Raw genomic sequence first — 19,263 nt, forward strand, 5'->3', positions numbered from 1 at the left:
GGCTTCCCGCCGCTGTGTCCCCTCCGCCTGGCAGGCCTGGTGCAGACCCTCCTCCTGGGGAAGGGCTTCCCCGAGGCGGCTCCTCCCACCAAGTCCTTCCTGGGGTCCCCAGGGCTGTAGGGGCTCCCACCCCTGCCTGTCACCTCAGCTTCCCTGTGGCCGGTCCTGTGGGCTTGGTCCCTGGCTGTTGGGTCTCAGAAGGCGTCTGAAGTCGAGGGGGCTGTGCCTGCCGGGCCTGGGGCTGGCGCTTCCCCTCTGGACGCCCGCTCTCCCTGTGCTCCCAGGAAGCTGATGGACAAGCAGACGTTCTGCTCCTCCCAGACCACCAGTAACACATCCCGCTACGCTGCTGCGCTCTACAGGCAAGGTACCTCGGGGTGCCCTGGGCCGCTGTGGCGGGTGGGAAGCGGGCTGGGGCTGGGGCTGGGGCTGGGAGGGGCCTGCGCTAGCCTGGTGTCCAGCCTCTCTCCCCCAAATGCTGGCCAGGCAGCTTGTGCAAATAACAGATTGTCACGGGTCCAGAGTTGACCATCTTCAAGGACTTGCAGTTAGCCGCAGCCGTCCTGACGGAGGTCAGGCTCCAGGGCGCACACAGCATAACTTTGAGACAGGTGGCAGGCTTGTTTTAAATACAAGGTACTTGGGGCCCAGCAGCTCCATTCCTAGGCAGCATCTGCCCGAGAAACGAAAGCTATTGTACATAAAACTTGTACCTGGGTGTATAGCAGCATTATCACGCTGGTGAGACGGAGCGTGCCGCTGTCTGTCCATGAGCTGGTGTGGATGGCAACGTGGGGTAGCCACTTGGGAACATTCTCAGTCACCTCAGAGTGAGGGCAGACACTGATGAGCCTGGAGAGCAAGAACACACGTTTGTGCTCCCATTCATACGCAAGGGCCAGAACGGACATGCACAGGGACAGAACGCAGGGGCGTGGCTGCCAGGGATGGGTCGGGAGTGACTGCTGCACGCACAGGTGGGCGTGATGAGACGTTCTTAAATTGATTGTGGTGCTGGTTGTGCAATTCTGCATATGTACATGTGAATTACATCTCAGCTGTTAAAAAGTACAAGGTCTTGTAAGAGTTTGTGAAACTAATGTGAATACTTAGGAAACAAAATGGAATAGAATCAAAAGTCGCATCAAATAACTCTTCTCCATGTTTAACACCACCTTCCTGGCAGCCGGACGGCCACTCAGGTGCTCCTATCTGGAGCGTTCTGCTCCCTCGGGGCTTCCCGGGGCTCCAGACAGCTCCCACGGGGCCTGGCCGCTGGCTTCTGCTCGCTGACGCCCACGGTCACCTGTCAGATAGAGGGTCTCTGCCCTGGCTCCAGGGCGAGGTCTGACTCCCAGGAGAAGCCGTGGCCTTCGTCAGAGAGCGTGGACTCCTCCACATTTCAGTAGCCGACTCTTAGCACGTTAAGCGCCACGTCAGTCACCGGTGACGGACACTGTACTTTCTGTCCGAGTCGGTCAGTCACTGGTGCTGCCAGCATATCGGTGACATCGGATATCGCGGGCCTAACGGAAAGGAAGGCAAAACAGGCTTGGCACTTAACGTGCTAATGGGACGGTGGGATTCTGGCAGGAAGAGGCAGGAGGACGAGAGGGGAGGGACTCTGGGGAGTGGGTTAGGGAGGCCGTGAGGGTGTCTGATGGAGGCCTGGCAGGGAAAGGGCTGTGTTTGTGGGTTTGTTACCTGGTGTGGTGGGAGCGAGCCATGGACGGCAGGGCCCTGGATGTTTGTGGAGGAGGGTTTGCAGGCAGGCATTACGGAAGTGGCTTTGAGTCAGGATTCCCGTCCTGGATCTCGGTTGTGTGCTCACTGTGACCAGCGGGGCTGGGGCCGGGGGGCGGGGGGGCGTTGGCGGGTCGGCCTGGTGGTCCCAAGGCCCTAGGATCAGAGGCGGAGGTGGTTTGGCATTGGGCCAAGGCGTTCAGTAGAGTCCGGGGCCCTGGGTGACTGACGGCCTTGAACCAGGCGGGGTGGGTTGGCTCAGATCCTGGAGTCAGGTGGAAGTCCTTCTTCCCTCAGGTGAGCTCCACCTGACGCCTCTGCACGGCATCCTGCAGCTGCGGCCCAGCTTCTCCTACCTGGATAAGGCCGACGCCAAGCACCGGGAGAGGGAGGCGGCCAGCGAGGGTGAGCTCGGCCCCAGCCCTGCCATCTGTCTGTCTGTGACTAGGGATGGGCCGGCCAAGGGGAGAGCATGGAAGGGATGGGTTAGAGATGCTTAGCAGCACCCACGGCCTCTGCCCACTGGGTGCCAGTAGCACCACCTCCCAAAATGCCTCCATGCATTTCCAAACATCCCCTCGGGGGAAACTTGTACCCCATTGCGAACCACTGACATGCATCTGCGTGGGGGTGGGGTGAGGGCGGGAGCTGAGGTCTCCCCGAGGCTGTGAGCAGCCTGGTTTCTCTCGCAGCGGGCGACTCTTCGCAGGACGAGGCAGAAGAAGATGTGAAGCAGATCACGGTGAGCTCCAGCCCAGAGGCAGGGTGGGCGGTCGGGCAGCAGGGCCACTTGGCAGCCCAGTGGTCTGGAGAGCAAGGGCAGGCGGGTCTGCAGAGGTGCACTGGCGAAACGGACGCAGGAACAGCCTGCTCCTCAGGGCCCTCTTGCCGGGCTGCCTGGAGGGACCGCCGGGCCTCTGCCTGCGGAGCCGTCCCAGCGGTGGGCAGGACCGCCCTGCGTGGGAGAGATGGGGCCCGGGTTTGCCTGGAATGCTCGGAGAGGAAGCCAGGGCGTAGGGGTCCCCCGCACATACGAACATTGTCTGCCCTGGGCCACAGCCCCGTGTGACTGAGGGTGATTCTGTCTCCAGTGGTGCAGGTTTGAAGCGCTTCTATCTCAGTAGTTATTCCTGCATTTCAGACATTGTAGGAAGAATGTTGACCTTCCATTTACGGCTTATAAAGTCTCCCCCATTTAGGTATGTTTAGGTTAAACGAGTAAGCATTTAAAATAAAGTACTGCCCAAATGACGTGGATGGTACATAGGGTGGCTAAAGCTGTGGATGTTTGCATAACCTTGGAGGCTGGTGGATTCTGGCATCACCCACATGGGGACTCGCCTGTCCTCCCGTAGCTTCTGGATGACCTTGGATACCGCTCCCCTCCTGGGTGCTCCCCGGCCCTTTCCCCAGGCATTCTTAGGCCTGTGTGCCTTCAGGCCTCCTGTAGAACCTCAGGGTTCTGTCACCCAGCCAGTGTCCCAGCGCCCCTTGCGCAGAGGGGTAGAGGGGTGACTCGGGGCTTGGCTCCATCTGGACTCTAAGCAGCGACACCGGATCTAAATGGCCTGGGTAAGAATGGAGCGTATTGGTTCTTGTTACTGCAAAATTGAGAGGTAACTTCCGGTATGGCTGGATCCAGGCGCTCAGACTCTTATTGAGGCCTGTTCCGCCATCTCTAGGTTTAGTCTTCCCCTGTTGGCCCCTTTCTCAGGCCAGGTGTCTGTCCCCAGTGGTAGAGAGTTGTCCCTCAGCTTCCCTGACCCCAGCGGGAAAGGAACGTCTTTCTCGTTACTTCTGAGTCACGTTTCCGAGCCGATCGTGGTTCAGCCAGCCCTGCACCAGTCCCTGTGCTCTAGGGGATTTGCTGAAATTGCCCAGGTCTGAGTGAGCGGCCTGCCCACCGCTGTCGCTGGGATGTGTGGGGGGGAGGGATATTTAGGAGCTAAAGGGGAGCTGGTGTTGCTCATAGGAGAACGGGGGTGTTCCAGCAGGCAGAGGGGAAAGGGACCGAGTGCGGGCAGCGACCTGAGACAGCCGCTCCTGCCTGGGCTGGCAGGTCACAGAGGGACCTGTGAGGCGGAGGGGCGGGTGGCAGTGGGAAGTATCCCGATGTGGGCCCTCTGGCCTCGGGGGGGGGGGGGGGGGGGCTGGGACGGCAGCCCAGGAGGTGGCCAGGCCTGAGGCCGTCATGCCTCCCGTCCCAGGTGCGGTTCTCCCGGCCCGAGTCGGAGCAGGCTCGGCAGCGCCGCGCGCAGTCCTACGAGTTCCTGCAGAAGAAGCACGCCGAGGAGCCCTGGGTCCGCCTGCACTACCACGGCCTGCGGGTGAGCGGCCGGGAGGGCGGCAGGAAGGGCTGCCGTGCGGCCACTGTCCACCTCGCCCTTCCTTAGGGTCCCGTGGCCGCTTGCCAGCGCCCCAGGGCGGGGGGATCACATCCCGCACAGTGTCCTCCACACCCCAGGGGAGGCACGGCTGCCACCCCGTCCTGGGTGCGGCCCCAGCGCCCCAGCCGAGCGAGCCTCTTGCTGAGCCCGGAGCGGGGCTGCTGTCGGCTCCCATGTCTTCCCTGCACTGTGGCCTGGACCTCCGGCACACTCACCGGCGCTCACATGGCCAAGGTCGCTGTGTGACTGCACGGTGACTTACTGTGCTTTTTCACCCCGGGACCCAGTTCCTGAAATTGTGTGGAGGGAAGCACCCCCAGGCTAGGGCTCCCAGCGTTTTTCTAGGGGAGGAGTCGGATTTTCTGGAACCTTCCTGGGAGAGGTTTGTGTTGACAGAGCCTTGGCCTCAGGGTCAGACTTGCAGAAGCTCTGCTGTTTCCTAGTGTGTTTGGGCAAGTTACCTAACCTCTCTAAATCTGTTCATCTGTAAAATGGGGATAATAATAACGGGACCAGACTTGGTGGCATTACTTTGAGGACAGGTGAGTTGGTGTTAATTACAGTCTTTAGTCCAGAGCCTGGCACACAGTAGGTGCTCACTGAACGCTAGCTGTCACTGCGGCACAGACAGGCACTGAGGCGCCGTGCTGGGGCTGTGCGGCCATGAAATCTCAGGTAGCACTGAGGCCACACCACAGCCAGCCTCGGGTGCCTGGGATCTTGGGCAGCACAGTGGGTGGCTAGAGCGGCAAGTGGTGAGAAGTGGATGGTGGAGGGCTCCGGGGCTTCAGCTGAGGTTCCCCCCCCTCCCCCCGCAGGACAGCCGCTCTGAGCACGAGCGCCAGTACCTGCTGTGCCAGGGCTGCAGCAGCGCCGAGAACACGGAGCTCGTCAAGTCGCCCAGGTGGGACTGGCACGGTGGCCCCTTGGGTGGCCTGGGCGAGCGATGTGGGAGGGCTGGGCCCCTTCTGGCTGCTGGCAAGGAGGCTTCAGCCGGGGGACTGCCGTTCCCGGGCCGCTGACCTGCCCTCCCCCCTCCGCAGCGAGTACCTCCTGATGTTGGTGCCGCCCAGCCAGGAGGAGGAGAAGTGAGTAGAGTGGGCTGGGCGACACCCAGGGCTCTGCCTGTGGCCTCTGACCGGCCTCTGACCCGCCGCCTGTGTTTCTAACAGAGACAAACCTGTGGCCCCCAGCAACGTCCTGTCCATGGCCCAGCTGCGCACCCTGCCCCTGGCCGATCAGATCAAGATCCTGATGAAGAACGGTGGGTGCTCATGGGTGCTCATTGGACCCTTCACCTCCCGAGTCAGGGACAGACTGAGGACCAAGGGGCGAGGCCAGAGGCTCCTTCTGCCCTCTGCTTGGAGCTGCCCAGTTCCCGGCACCACCCCCACTCCCCCCCTGCTCTGTGAGCGCCTTCCTGAGCCTTAGTTTGTGGGTCTGTGAAAAGGGACTGGTAGCTCGGGGCCACCAAGGGCTGATCCCGAGCCCTGCCCATGACCATGAGCTGCTCACCTGCGCAGTGCTGTGGTGCCCACGCGGGCCGGGTCTTTTTCTTGGAGGATTCTGTGAGCTGGAACCTGTGGGCGCTGGAGCCGGTGAGCGGCAGACATGAGCCTTGAACCTCAGAGCTGAGTCCCGGGCCCTGGGCTCTTCTTCCGAGATGCCCACTCCAGGGTCTCCGGGGCCCGAGCAGAGCAGAGCTCCCTGCTGTGCCTGGGGCTGCAGGACTGAGGGCCTTCCCCGACCCTGCCCCGCTTGCTAGGCTGGGGGGGCTCGGGCAGTTGGGGTGAGCAGAGCACAATGGCTAAGTGTGTGGACTCTGGACCCCGGTGACCTGGCGTCTCATTCTGACTCTGCCACTGACGAGCCAGGTGATCAGGGGCCCGTTTTGAACCTCTGGACCCGAGGAGAATGGGGCGTGTCTCCTGACACTCGGGCTTCCTCCTGGACATTGCCTTCAGGATCCACTGACCCGGGTCCTGGTTGTCATTCACGGCTGGGCTGGGCTGCTCTGAGCTGGACAGGCAGAGCCGCGGGGCAGGGCCCGGGCTCCTCTCCCCGGTCTGATGTCTCTGCCTCCTCAGTGAAGGTCATGCCTTTTGCCAACTTGATGAGCCTCCTGGGCCCCTCTGTGGACTCCGTGGCTGTTCTGCGTGGCATCCAGAAGGTGGCGATGTTAGTCCAAGGAAATTGGGTGGTGAAGAGGTAAGTTGTCTGTAGCCCCTTAATGGGAGCACTTAATCCACTTACGTTTAATATGGTTGCTGATATTTGGGTTTAAATCTGCCTACATTGCATTTAATGTTCATTCTTACCTTCTACTGGTTCTCCTTTTATTCCATTTTTCCTGCTAATTTGGAGGTTACCCTTTCGTAACTGTTTTAGTGATTCCCTACACATTTCAGCATGCACTCGTGACTTGTCTCAGTTTATATTCGTTGTTGCTTTTACCCTCATCCAGGATAATTCAAAGAACTCAGAAGGTTTTACATTTATCTTCCAAGTCACGTGCTGTTGTACAGTGTCCTTCTCGCTACTTTAAACCCCACAAGACATAGTCTCTGGTTGGCATTCTTTCCATCTGTTCACATATTTGCCTTTGGATTGTGTTCCACGGGTCACGAAGGTGTGTCTACGTGTGAACTTCTTTTGACGTGTCCTGTTGGGTTTCAGGGGTCTTACCTTTGTGACGTGATGTCTTTCAGCAGCTTCTCTTCCTGAGATTCCTCTCTAGCCTGTCTGCCTCCTGCCCCAGACTGTCAGTTTCAAGGGGGTGGGACTGCCTCTTGACTGCCTCCCTTACGTCCCTGGTTCTCAGTAAAATGCCTGGCACAGAGTAAATGTAGGTGGCTATCTACGTTTTATGCACATTCGAATTAGATTAGTTCTAAATGGTGTAATGTGCACACTTTTTAGAAAGTGTGATATAAAGTGAAAAAGCTGTTAGAGTGAATTGTTACAAATTTTTATAGAAGTAATGCACTGCGGCCCTGGCCAGTGTGGCTCCGTTGGTTGGAACGTCGTCCCATGCACCCAGAGGTTGTGGGTTCAATTCCTCGTCAGGGCACACACGCAGGTTGTAGGTTGGGGCACATTTCTCACATCGATGGTTCTCTGTCTCTCTTCTTCCTTTCTCTCTCTCTAAGACCAATAAAAAAAAGTAATTCACTGCAAGAAGTCCTTGCAGACCCATTTGGTTGACTAATTACAAAATATATTCATGTCATGACCACAGGGTGGCGCCCTCGCCCTGGGAAGCACAGGCCCTGCATATGCCTTGGGTATCTTAAATGATGGGAGACTTCTCGATGCCCATCGCTCATTAGATGGGGCCTGTGTTATGGCACCCGAGACCGAGAGCCAGGGGCCACCCAGTTACACACTGGAGGGCATTGCCCAGCGCCATAGACGCTCCACCCTGGCAGCGAGGCCGCCATGGCTGGGGCTGCAGCTTGGCCCGGTACCACATGTGCCCCTGGTGCACCCCCTTCCGGCGGGTGGTCTGTCCCTGTGGTCTCCGCCCTGGCGCCGCCCTGGCCACCCCAGCAAGGCCTCTGGCTCCTTCCGCCCTGTCCCTTTGTGTCCGTGAGGGGGTGATGCAACACTCACACATTTGTCCTGTGTGTTTGACTGCTTGTCCTGGGCCCTACAGGGCACTCGCGTTCACACACTGTCCCTGACCGCAGACCGGTGGGGCCAGAGCGGGCACAGAATGTAGAGGTCCGGGGCCTGGGCCACATCCTCTCAACACCTGCTTAGCGGCCGCCTGCTCTCTCTGGTAGCAGTGAGCGCCGGGGGCCAGGCCCCTGTCCCGAGGGTGTTTATGGGAAGGTGGTGGGCACGGAGCTCGACCTCAAGGATGGGTAGTAGCTGGTGGCCAGGTAGGATTGAGGGGGTGGGCAGCAGGAGCAGAGGTGGTGCCGCGTGCTGAGTGTCCTGAGCAGCAGGCCTGTGGGCTGGGAGGGTTGTGCTGTGGACATGCGTGTAGAAAGCCTCACGCCTGCGCATTTGCCTCGGCCCTGAAGTTCTCTGAGCCTAGTGCTGGCCCCTTCTCTCAGGCCTCCCCGACTTGTGCTCAGGGCCTGTCCAGGTCCCAGCCCTGCCCCTCACCCCCCCTGTCACCGGTCTCTCTCGGGATTGCACGTGCTGTCCATATGAGACCCACTGTTTTCCCAGAGTCTTGGGCTGGCCACGTCTGCCTCTGAGCCCCTGACCACTTCATGTCCGCGCAGTGGCCTCGGGGCTGGGCCAGTTGTGGCAGTGGGGGCCCAGGAAGGAGTAGGAGGGCCCAGCTGGTTTGGCTCTGGTTAAAGCGTCAGCCTGTGGGCTGAAGGGTCTCAGGTTTGATTCCAGTCAAGGACACGTACCTTGGGTGCAGGCTCGATCCCCGGCCCTGGTCGGGATGTGTGCGGGAGGCACCCAGTGGATCTCGATCGATTCTCTCTCTCTCCCTCCCCGGGACTCTCCCTTCCACACTCTCTAAAAACCAATGGGGGGAAATACCCTCAGGCTCAGGTGAGGGAGGATTAATAGTAACAGCAAAGACGAAAAGGAACCTAAAAGCTCTATTTCTCTCAATGGACTGGAATTCCTCTGTTAAAAAAGGGGGGGTAGGAAGAAGAACTCTTGGGGTGGGGAGGAGAGTGTGTCTCTTTCCTACATATGTGTTCACAGAGCCAGGCTGGGGAAAAGGGGGGTGCGATCCAGGCCTCTGTCTGTCCGTTTTGGAAAGAGGCCGGGCAGGGGACGGGAGGCAGATGGGGCTGAGGACAGGGACTGACGCGCCACCACCCTCATTGGCAGTGACATCCTGTACCCCAAGGACTCCTCCAGCCCTCACAGTGGTGTGCCCGCCGAGGTGCTCTGCAGGGGCCGAGACTTCGTTGTAAGTGCCCAGGCTCTGGTGTCTGGGTGGGGGTGAAGGTGCTGTGGGAGGAGGTGGGGACAGCACAGGGCTTCCAAGACCTCGGCCAGGGCCGCCGCAAAGGCCAGGCCTGTGTGGCCGGGCAGGGCCGGGCAGGGGCTCTCGACCTTGGAGCTCCTCTCGCCGAGGCTTGCAAACCCGAGGATCCGGCCAACGAGCTTCATTTGGCTCGAGTGGTGTTCTTAAAATGTTGCCTTGTTGATTTTTGCAAATGAACATTATGTCACAGACCAGATTCTAGCTCCTCATGAATAATTAGAGTCTGGTGGGACTGGCCCCAGCCGAACAGCACCCCCTTGGGACAGGCTGACGATTCCCAGTGCACACGGCGCTGGGCGTGTCTGCTTCTCTCGTGCGCGGTCCCGGCCTGGCTGCCTGGCTTTTGCAACTCCTGAGCTTGGTCATCTCCATCCCCACCCGCCCTGCCCTTAGCCAGAACCTCAGTGCCTGCCCCGGGGCGTCTTTGTGGTCTGGGGCCCAGGGTGGGGAGGTCCAGCTGCCTCTTTGGGGCGACAACCCTGGGGTCGTGTACGAAGGAGAAGACGGTGCAGAGTTGAAGTGACTGCCCACGGGCAGATCCGCACCCACAGCGGCCCGGCCCTGGGAACGTGCTTCTCCCCGCAGATGTGGAAGTTCACTCAGAGCCGGTGGGTGGTGCGCAAAGAGGTGGCGGCAGTGACCAAAGTAAGTGATGCTCTCAGTGGGCCGGCGGGGAGGGGGCTGGGGGCGTTTGGGGCCGGCCGGCCTCACCCTTGCCCCGCCCCCAGCTCTGTGCGGAGGACGTGAAGGACTTCCTGGAGCACATGGCCGTGGTGAGGATCAACAGAGGCTGGGAGTTCGTCCTGCCGCACGACGGGGAGTTCATCAGGAAGCACCCCGACGTGGTCCAGCGGCAGCACATGCTGTGGACGGGCATCCAGGCCAAGTAGGGCGCCCTGGGCGTGGCGAGGGCTGTGTGCCCCCTTCCCATCAGGCGGACATTGCTGGCTGACCCCGCCTCGTGGTGGCCAGAACCTGTCTGTCGGGGGACGGGGACGGGGACGGGGACGGGGAGCCGGGCCGCAGTGCTGCCAGCACGGTGTCTTCAGTCAGCAGGCTGTCCCGGGGTTTGGGGTGGTGAGATGATGGGGATGTGGTTTAGAGTAAGTGTTGGCTCTTGTTTTCAGATTAGAAAAGGTCTATAACCTGGTGAAGGAAACCACGCCAAAGCAGCCGGACGGACAATCAGGTGTGCGGGCCCCGGCTGGGCAGGCCTCCCCTCGCCCCGGGCTCGGGGCTGGGCCTGGGGACAGCGTGGGGCTCCTTCCCTTCCCACGGCCTCCGGCGCAGGCAGAGCTGCAGCCTCACAGACCAGGCACTTCTGCACCCAGGGCTGGTCAGGGCCAAGCCCCTGACACCTCGCTTTGCTCTCGGGGAGGCAGGAGTGGGTAGGGGGGAGGCCCTGGCAGGAGCTCAGCACTAACCCATCTTGGACCTCTGAGCGTGGGAAGCTGGTTTTGCCCGTTCTTTCTTCCCTCGTTGCTGGGGTAGCTCAACCCGCTGGGTAAGGTGCGAGTGACGGCAAGGCTGGGCCTCCTGCCGCAGCCCAGCCGGCCCGCCTTGTTCCTGTCCCCTGTCGGGCAGGAAGGGATTGTCCGCGGGGCAGAGAGGCTGTGGCCCGCCTCGGCCCGATGTCTGTGGCCTCCTGAGCAGCCTTCCTCTCCTCTCCGCACAGGGCCTGCAGGGCTGGTGTCTGGGGACCAGCGGGTCCAAGTAGCCAAGAGCAGGGCCCAGCAGAACCACACGCTGCTGGAACGGGAGCTGCAACGGAGAAAGGAGCAGGTCAAGGTGTCTGCGGTCCTGCCTGGTGTGCAGATCAAGGAGGAGCCCCTGAGTGAGGAGGGCGAGGAAGAGGAGGAGCAAGCCGTGGAGGAAGGCGAGCCCATGGACACCGCACCCAGTGGTGGCCTCCACAGCAGGCTGACCAACGGGCTGCCTGTCGGGTGGGCTGCAGGCGGGGACAGCTTCAATGGGCACCCGCCCCCCAGCTGTGCCAGCACCCCCGTGGCCCAGGAGCTGCGGGCCTTCGTGGAGGCCACCTTCCAGAGACAGTTCGTGCTCACGCTGAGCGAGCTCAAGCGCCTCTTCAACCTACACTTGGCTAGCCTGCCCCCTGGCCACACGCTCTTCAGCGGCATCTCGGACCGAATGCTGCAGGACACGGTGCTGGCCGCTGGCTGCAAGCAGATACTGGTGCCTGTGAGTGGGGCCCGCACCCTTGGGGGCGGTTGGGTAGAAAGGGGCCCGAGAGAGAAGTCTAGTCACTCCAGAGTGGCCTGAGCCCAGCCAGCTTTGGGGGAGCCAGCATGGGGCGTGGGGACTAGGGAAGACCACTGACCTGGGTTCGAGTCTTGGCTCTCGTGTGACGGTTGTGCGTGACTGGGCCAGCTAGCCTTGGGCTCTGCACCCTCCTCTAAGGTGGGCGTTTGTGTCCCAGGACTCGGCAAGGGCTGAAGGACACGTGCCCGTCCTGGTTTCTAGCACCCCCACCCCACCGGCCCCTCAGCTCACTCCTGTCAGCCTTGCCATTTTTAGGGTGATTTCTAGTGTCGCTGGTGTTTGCACCCCGCAGATGAAGAGACTGGTTTCAGGAAAGTGGGATGAGCCTGTTTAAAGGTCACGTGCCCAGGAGGTGCCAGCTGGATTCTGAATAGTCCTCTCTGCTTCAGCTGAGGCGCGGAGCTGTTCACGGCCCCGGCCTGCGGTGGAGCCCCTCGCTGAGCGTGGAGGGCCAGGCTGTGGCCTCGGGAAGCAGGGAGGCCTGCTGGCTCCTCTCCCCCCAGGCTCCGCCCCGACCTAGCAGCAGGCAGGGTGAGGTGGGCCGCACTGCCTCTTAACAAGGGAGCGCTGCTGTCTGCAGTGCGAGGTCAGAGCCTGCAGCCCTGGGAGAGCCGCGGCTAAGCCGTCTCTGTGTCTGAGGAGCAGAAACTAGGGCAAGAGGCCCTGGTGCCAGGCTGGCGAGGCTGTCCCCGGGGAGTTGGCCCCGGGGCAAGGAGCCTCCTTGGGTAGGTCTCGTACAGAAGGCCCTGGGGCTTGGGGCCCTGCCCTCTCTGGAGCCACCCCTCCTTGACTCCCCAGCAAATGGGTGTAGTTAGCTGCAGGGTCCCCCACCCGTCTCTGAGCTGGGCCAGGCTGTCCTGGGCGGCTGGAGTGGACAGAAGGCGAGGGACGCGAAGTGGGGTGTCTCCTCTCCTCCCCCCAGGACCTGCTCTTGCCTGCTTCCTCTTGGTAGGGCTGGTGTCTGACACTGCGGCCTTGTCGGCAGCGTGCCCGTCACCCTCCCTCCTGTGGCCCTGACGCGGGGCCCAGGCACAGCCCTGTCTGAGGTGGGAGAGGCCTCAGGCCTGTCCAGCCTCGTGGTTTTCCACGGGGCAGCGGAGGCCCCGGGAGAGCGGGAGACTGGCACAGACTTGAGACTGGCTGTGTGACCCCGGGCAGTAAGTAAGCCTCTGACTGCCTTCCTCACGGAGAGGGGGAGCGAAACACCTCCCTGCCCCTGGGTCTGATGATCAGTGAGCCGGCATTACCCCCCAGGGCTTTATGGGGTAGCACCAACTGTGCCGGGTGCCGCCTTCCTTGCCTCCCCTTCTCCAGGGACCCACGCCTGGGCCGCCTCTAGACCCACCAGCACAGTGGCAGGGGCTGCTGGAGGCGGACAGGGCCTTCAGCCCACCCGGTACAGCCTGGGAAAGGGACTGGAAGGAGGCGTGTGCCCAGGGAGTTGGGGGAGGCTTCTCAGGACACATCTGAGGGTGGGTATTCAGGGAAGGAGAAGGCTGATGGGAAAGCAGAGTGAGCTAATGGCAGGCTAGTGGGAAAAGAGCCGCTTCCCCACCGTACTGAGCACGTTGGAGGCTCTGCCATTGTCGCCCCCAAGGCCCTGATGGGGGGGGCTGGCCCCCTCCCCAAGAACCAGACTGGCGCCAGCGGGGAGGGTCCCCATGGTGGAGACAAGCAACCGGCTCACACCTGGGCCTCGGTCAGTTTCCCCCACAGACGGCCGCTTCCCCGGATGAGCAGAAGGTGTTCGCCCTCTGGGAGTCTGGAGACATGAGTGATCAGGTGAGGCGACCTTTGCTGCTGAGAGGGCCTCACAGTCAGGTTTTCCAGGCCTTCCCAGTCCAAACAGCCTGGGCACCGTCAGACCGGCTGGAGGTGCCAGTCGTGTGCGCCGCGTCTGGCTCCCAGTGCCAGCCTCTGGGCCAGCTCGTCGGGAACGGGCCGTGTCCTGGTACAGACACGGCTACACAGCTTTCTGGAGGTTCTGACCCCCGCTGGCTGGCAGGCCGGGCTGGACCCATCGCTCGGGCCTCTGGCAGCGCCATCACAAGGTGCCTCCTTAGTCTGGGCGCTGGGTTTCTATGAGAAACTCGTTTTCCTCTTGTCACACCTGCGGTCGTGGGGGTCCGGTGACCAGACATGAATTAAACCAGGAAACGGCCTGTGCAGCCATGGACCCTGACGTGCCCACGAACTTGCCTGCACTTGAGAGATTAAGGTTGCATTGCTCACACCACAGGTGTCGGGGGAAGGGAGTGAGCAAGAGCCCCCACTGAGTTCTTGGCTCCCTCTGCCTCTTGGAAGGGGGCTGGCTGGCAGGCAGGATGTAAAATGGGGGCTCTGATGGGCCGTGGTTGGGGAGCAGTCGAATGATCTCTCTGTGCTTTGGCCAGAATAGGTAGGTGGTCTCAGTTCATTACTCCTGAAATATTCTGATAAAGTAGCAAGTGCATATTTTAAAATCCAGTAAGACCCGATTTGCAGCCACCCCCTCGACTACCCAGCAAATGGGTGTAGTTATCTGCAGGGGCTACCACTTTTTTAACTGCCAGAAGAGCCGCAAAATGCACGTAAACCGCTGTTGGACGTATCAACACTGTCAGTGTCGGTGCTGCCAGCGTGGTGGCTGCCAACGTGTTCACTGTGGAGCCAGATGTCGGCATTACGCTACTTCCTGTTTTCATTTGCGTGGTTCCTGAGCAGACACCAACAGTGACACCAGTGTTGGTGATTCCCAGAGGGCCTCTCCCGGGGACTGGCTTACGGAATCTCGTGACTTCCTCCTCGATTCATTTTGGCTTCCCAGGGACAGGGACTTGGCTGTTCCTTCGTGCCTTAAAGTGGCTCTGTGGTCCTCAAGTACAATTGTCTGTCTGGGGCTGGAATGTTAGAGGGCAAATCATTTTCCCTCTGAATGCGAGACATTTCCCATTGCATTCCAGCTTTCAGAGTTGTTCAGTGACATCCCACTTCTATCTGGTTTTATTTTGGGATGTAATGCTCTTCGGGGCATCTGTTTCCTAGGTGCCATGTCATGTCTGTGCCAGCACTTTCAGCCACATATTCCTCCCCCTTCTCGGCTTCATGGACGTTAGACGGCGCTTTCCCCACCTGCCCAATCAGCGCTCTCCTGTTTATTATGCATCAGTGTGTCTGAACGGCTTATGCTCCGCCAGCTCTCACCAGCTCTGGTGGGCATGTATCTTTATGTCGAGTCTTCATTTTGTTGGGGTCTGAGAGGACCAGTTGCCAAACTTTCTCATCTTTCACCAGAGTCCATGAGCAAGGACTTCGATCATAGACGGGTTGGGGAGGTTTCTCTTTTAATTGATTGCTTTCCATAATAACATGTTTTTGCTATTAAAGCATCGACAGGTTTTGCTTGAAATTTTCTCCAAAAATTACCGGGTACGCCGGAACATGATCCAGTCTCGGCTGACTCAGGAGTGTGGCGAAGATCTCAGCAAACAGGAGGTGGATAAAGTGCTAAAGGTATGCCTGTCTGTGTAACAACATCCAGAGGCAGAGCTGAGGCACGAGGGTGCCCACGACGGGCTCTCCGCTGTCGTAGGTGGAGGCGGGCTCAGTGACTGTTAAGTCAGGTCTTGGCAACAGATAAATGATTGCCATTGGGGTGGTCTCGCTGAAGGGCTAAACTGAGTGAGGTATAGGCTCCACCTTCAAAAAGTGGGTCATCTTCACCCTTCAGAGTCCTGACTCTCCTCCCCGCTTTCAGCTGTACCTCTTGCATGACTTTTGCCATAGCCATATACCAACTCTGGTACTACTTAACTTTGAGGAGAACCGGTTTTAACTTGTCCAGTAGATGCGAGTACCTCTCTGCTTTTATGAACTGACGGCTCCAAATACCGTATTTGCAGAAACATTGAAACACAGAAAGTTGATGACAGTTCCCTTATGTTCTTTATCCATTATCGTAAACATCCACGGCTGTAAATACAGTGACACTATTTGTGAAGCACCTTTGTCTGGTCAGCTGTTCAGTTTTTCTATTTTGTGTTTATCAAGCAGATTTATTTGTAGTTCCTCCCTCTTAAGACCCCGTGAGCAGAAAAGGGGGTCAGGGGCTGAGGCCCAAACACTGAAGGGACAGACCCGGCAGGTCTTGATTTTCCATTTGTCCTATTAATTCCTGAGTCAAGTTGTGAAATTCTGCCCCAGATCATCGAGCAGCTGCCTTTCCTCCTGATGCCTGCCCCTAACACGTTTCTCTTCCTAGGACTGCTGTGTAAGCTATGGCGGCATGTGGTACCTTAAAGGGACAGTACAATCTTGACAGTTACCACAAACCACTACCCCAGTGAATCTCAGCCCCAGGAAGGACAGCAGAGCCAGCAGAGGTGGAAGTAGAGTCTCAGTTGCTTCAGGAGACACAGAGCAAGAGGCACTACCATCTGGAGGCCTATGGCATGGCGCTATCCAGGGGACAGAGGGGATTGCATTCAGCCAGTGCTAGGATTACCTTCAGTTGCATTGCTCCCAGAAGAGACCATCAGAACCTTCTTTGCAGTACAATTTGAAAATCCTGGTTTATTTTGGTTATTTGGTTTCATTCTCATAATAGAGTGTATTCTGACATGGGCAGGATGATGAAAATCATGGTTTAATATTCTACTTTTCAAACTTAATGCCAACAAGGTCTAAGTTATGTTTACAAGATTAAAAAAACCCTCAAGGTTTTTAATATTTAAAATGCCTAGAAGCCAATATTTAGTCTTTGATGATCTATCTGCTAAGACTTCTGCCAATTTCATCAAACAAACCAAATTGAATTGTTTTACTGTTCGGTTTCTATGACCACTTTACCTTGTAAAACAACCCTACTTTATGTAGCAGTCTCAACTGTTTACATGAACCGTAGCAAAAAACCAGAATCAAATCCATCTCTTCTTAATGTTTGCATAAGGATGCAAACAAAATCAGGTAAGTATGGAACAATGTATAAGTGAGGTTATCACACTTTGATGTAAGAAATTTCTATTTTGTGTATTTTTAAATAAATGTTAACACTAACCTGGCATCGCGGTGCTGCTGTCCTCAGCTGGCTGCAGGAAGACAGTGCTGTCTGTGGAGCCTTGTGCGTCAGCCAGCAAGTTGGGCGGGACTCCTGAAAGCAACACTGCCCAGCACATATGCAAAACTGACATGGAGATAGTAAAAAGAAACCAATTCAACTTACTGTTTATTTAGCCCAATACAACGAAGACATGAACATGTAATAAAAAATTTCACATTTTCTTGTATTAAGTTTTCAAAATCTGGTGTGTTACACATACAATATTCTCATTTTGAAAGAGCCACAGTTAAAGTGCCCAGTAGCCACGTGTGGTGGCCTGATTGGACAGTGCAACCCCAGAGGGTTATGAAAAAGCAAGCTGGGTTGGGCGAGATGTGAAATTTGCCGTATTGTATTTTGGGGCAATAGCCACCACTATTTGAAGGTTTAGATGGTCTACTTCCCTACACCAACTGCCAAAAAAGAAAAACACCCAATATGGTAGCATAGTTTAACAGGTTAGTTGTAGACTCTGCTCTTGGTTCTAATACACAAGCCTAAAGAGTAAAACATTACTCTGGAGTGTGTCCAGCTGCTGTTATTAATTAGCACATTACAAAAGGGAGACCCTTAGGGGGCAGCAAAAACAGCACAACCTTAGAGCAAAAAAACAGGGTTCTTAGGCCTAACCTTGAAGAGGCATGAATTGAACATTGAGTTCAAACAACTAGAAAAATAAACATAAATATAGGAGGAAATAATTAACAAAAATTGAGATAAACATGAATGTAAAATAAAATATACCAATAATTAACCAATGAAGGAAAATGGCACAAATCCCAAATAGATGTGTGAAATGGGAAACACTACAGGGGAATTAGACTATTTATAAGCAAAATATGGATTATTAAAACTGGCTAGAAAAAAGCTGCAACAGACATTCTTAGAAAAGAAAAGGCTTAGGTAACACAGTTGAATTATATCAAACCTTTAAGACATAAACAATAGGGATAACTTCAATATGTAACAAGCCTCCAAATTCTTATGTCAGGCAGCATGGTACAAATAAAGATCCTAATAGTGGATTCGAGCGGCATGTTTGATACTGCCATAATACAAAACCACTACTGAGACAGAAATGCAAGGGAGGTATCACGGTGTCCATTAACAGTTCACACTATGGGGAAAAAAACCCCAAACATCTTGGGGATCAAAAATCTACAGTTCATGCCAGGTACAAGTTCTCAAAATAGGATTAATGGAGTCTTTATTAAAGGAAAACTAATAAATATTGGACATATTCCTTAGGATTGAGACAGATGTTTACTCACCACAATTGTTTAATACTAGAGGCCCAATGCACAAAATTTGTTAATGGGTAGGATCCCTAGGCCTGGCTGGCGATTAGGGCCCATTGGGGGCTGCTGGCCGGGGCCTCCCTTCCCCAGTTGCTGGCCAGGGCCTTCCTTCGTTCTGTGCTTCCCCCTGGTGGTCAGCACATGTATAGCAAGCAACCGAACTCCCACAAGAACACTGTATATTAGCCTTTTATGTATATATAGATAGATTCTGGGGATACTGGATAAAGCAGATAAGAATAAGGGAGCCCTATTTAGTTTGACTCAGTGAATAGAGCATCAGCCTGTGAACTGAAGGGTCCTGGGTGTCCTGTGTTCAATTCCAGTCAAGGGCACGCACCTTGGTTGTAGGCACAATCCCCAGCCCTGGTTAGGGAATGTGCAGGAGGCAACCAATCTATTTGTCATCTATGTTTCTCTCTGTCTCTCCCCCCTCCTCCCACTCTCTCTAAACATCAATGGAAAAATACCTTTGGGTGAGGACTAACAACAAAAAGAATAAGGAGAAAGATAAAAATAGAGGAGTCAAAATTAATATTTTTTTCAGATACATCAATACAATTATCTAAAAGCTGTTCTCAGAATTAAACAAGATAGCTGGAGTCAATAGCTTTCTTATCTGCATCTAGTTAGAAAATATAACAAAGATCTTGTAACCTCTAGGAGAAGAACCTTTTAAAATGTACAGAACCTAAATGATAAAAAGTTGAAAGCTTGATGAGAGACACAATATCATTTGAACAAATAGGAAGATAGACCCATGTTTTTGGACTGAAGTCTCTATTTCATGGTCTGTTTCTTATATTTATTTTTATACTAGAAGCCCGATGCACGAAGATTCGTGCAAGAATGGGCCTTCCTTCCCCTGGCTGCCGGCACGCCTTCACTCTGGCCTGCCGGAGCCACCCTTCCACCTTCCCATGCTGCCCAGAGGCCCGGAGCTGCTGGGGTGGTGCGGAATGTCTGCAATGTAATGAGGGTAACTTCTCCTTATCAGTTAAATATATCAAGCTGTACAGCAATTAAAAATTATCCTACGTGCCTGAAAATCAGATCCTAGATAGAAATTAAAATTATATAGAAATTTAGGACTATTTCAAGTGGTAGAGACTAGATTTAGAATGGTGTTTAAGATTATTCTAGGAAGATGGTAGGGCAGGAAGCACCAGGAATGAACCAGGATACCTGTATTAGAACAAAGGACCCTATTCTCCAATACAGGAATCTGTGCTTTTATTGCTGATTCTGGTGATAGAAATGCAGACAAAAGGTGGGCAGCCATTGTTGAACTCACCCTATTGCTGCAAGCCCTTACTACTGAGGTGATACCAGGGGATTTAAAAGTCTGGCATGCCCTCACCCACCCTCCTCATCATTTTTCCCGTTTGGAGATCCAGACACTAAAGACTAGGACATTCAAAAATAGTTGCTTATATGGGGGAAATTAGAAAGCGCCCATACCTGCCCAGTTAAAGGCCCAGAGAAGACCTTAAGTTTCATCTCCAGACCACT

The 19,263-nt window shown here is 56.1% G+C and overlaps 1 protein-coding gene across 2 annotated transcripts in view; it reads left to right on the forward strand.

Moving 5' to 3' along the window:
• POLR3E (RNA polymerase III subunit E) overlaps positions 1–16,596 on the forward strand; it is a 33,846-nt gene extending 17,250 nt beyond the window's left edge. The window contains exons 6-21 of one of the 2 annotated variants that reach the window (XM_054714404.1): positions 285–367; positions 2,041–2,148; positions 2,436–2,485; positions 3,951–4,070; positions 4,949–5,034; positions 5,174–5,218; positions 5,303–5,394; positions 6,218–6,338; positions 8,937–9,018; positions 9,682–9,741; positions 9,825–9,982; positions 10,224–10,285; positions 10,772–11,295; positions 13,081–13,158; positions 14,743–14,868; positions 16,439–16,596. In XM_054714404.1, coding sequence (XP_054570379.1) covers positions 285–367; positions 2,041–2,148; positions 2,436–2,485; positions 3,951–4,070; positions 4,949–5,034; positions 5,174–5,218; positions 5,303–5,394; positions 6,218–6,338; positions 8,937–9,018; positions 9,682–9,741; positions 9,825–9,982; positions 10,224–10,285; positions 10,772–11,295; positions 13,081–13,158; positions 14,743–14,868; positions 16,439–16,552 — 1,909 coding nt within the window. In that variant the 3' untranslated portion in view covers positions 16,553–16,596. Of the gene's footprint in view, positions 1–284; positions 368–2,040; positions 2,149–2,435; positions 2,486–3,950; positions 4,071–4,948; positions 5,035–5,173; positions 5,219–5,302; positions 5,395–6,217; positions 6,339–8,936; positions 9,019–9,681; positions 9,742–9,824; positions 9,983–10,223; positions 10,286–10,771; positions 11,296–13,080; positions 13,159–14,742; positions 14,869–15,616; positions 16,416–16,438 lie in introns of those variants that run through there. The other variant, XM_028127381.2, reaches the window with a different exon arrangement.
• The last annotated feature ends 2,667 nt before the right edge of the window (positions 16,597–19,263 follow it).

This window comes from Eptesicus fuscus, chromosome 4 (genome assembly GCF_027574615.1).
Source record: "Eptesicus fuscus isolate TK198812 chromosome 4, DD_ASM_mEF_20220401, whole genome shotgun sequence".
Taxonomy (NCBI): domain Eukaryota; kingdom Metazoa; phylum Chordata; class Mammalia; order Chiroptera; family Vespertilionidae; genus Eptesicus; species Eptesicus fuscus.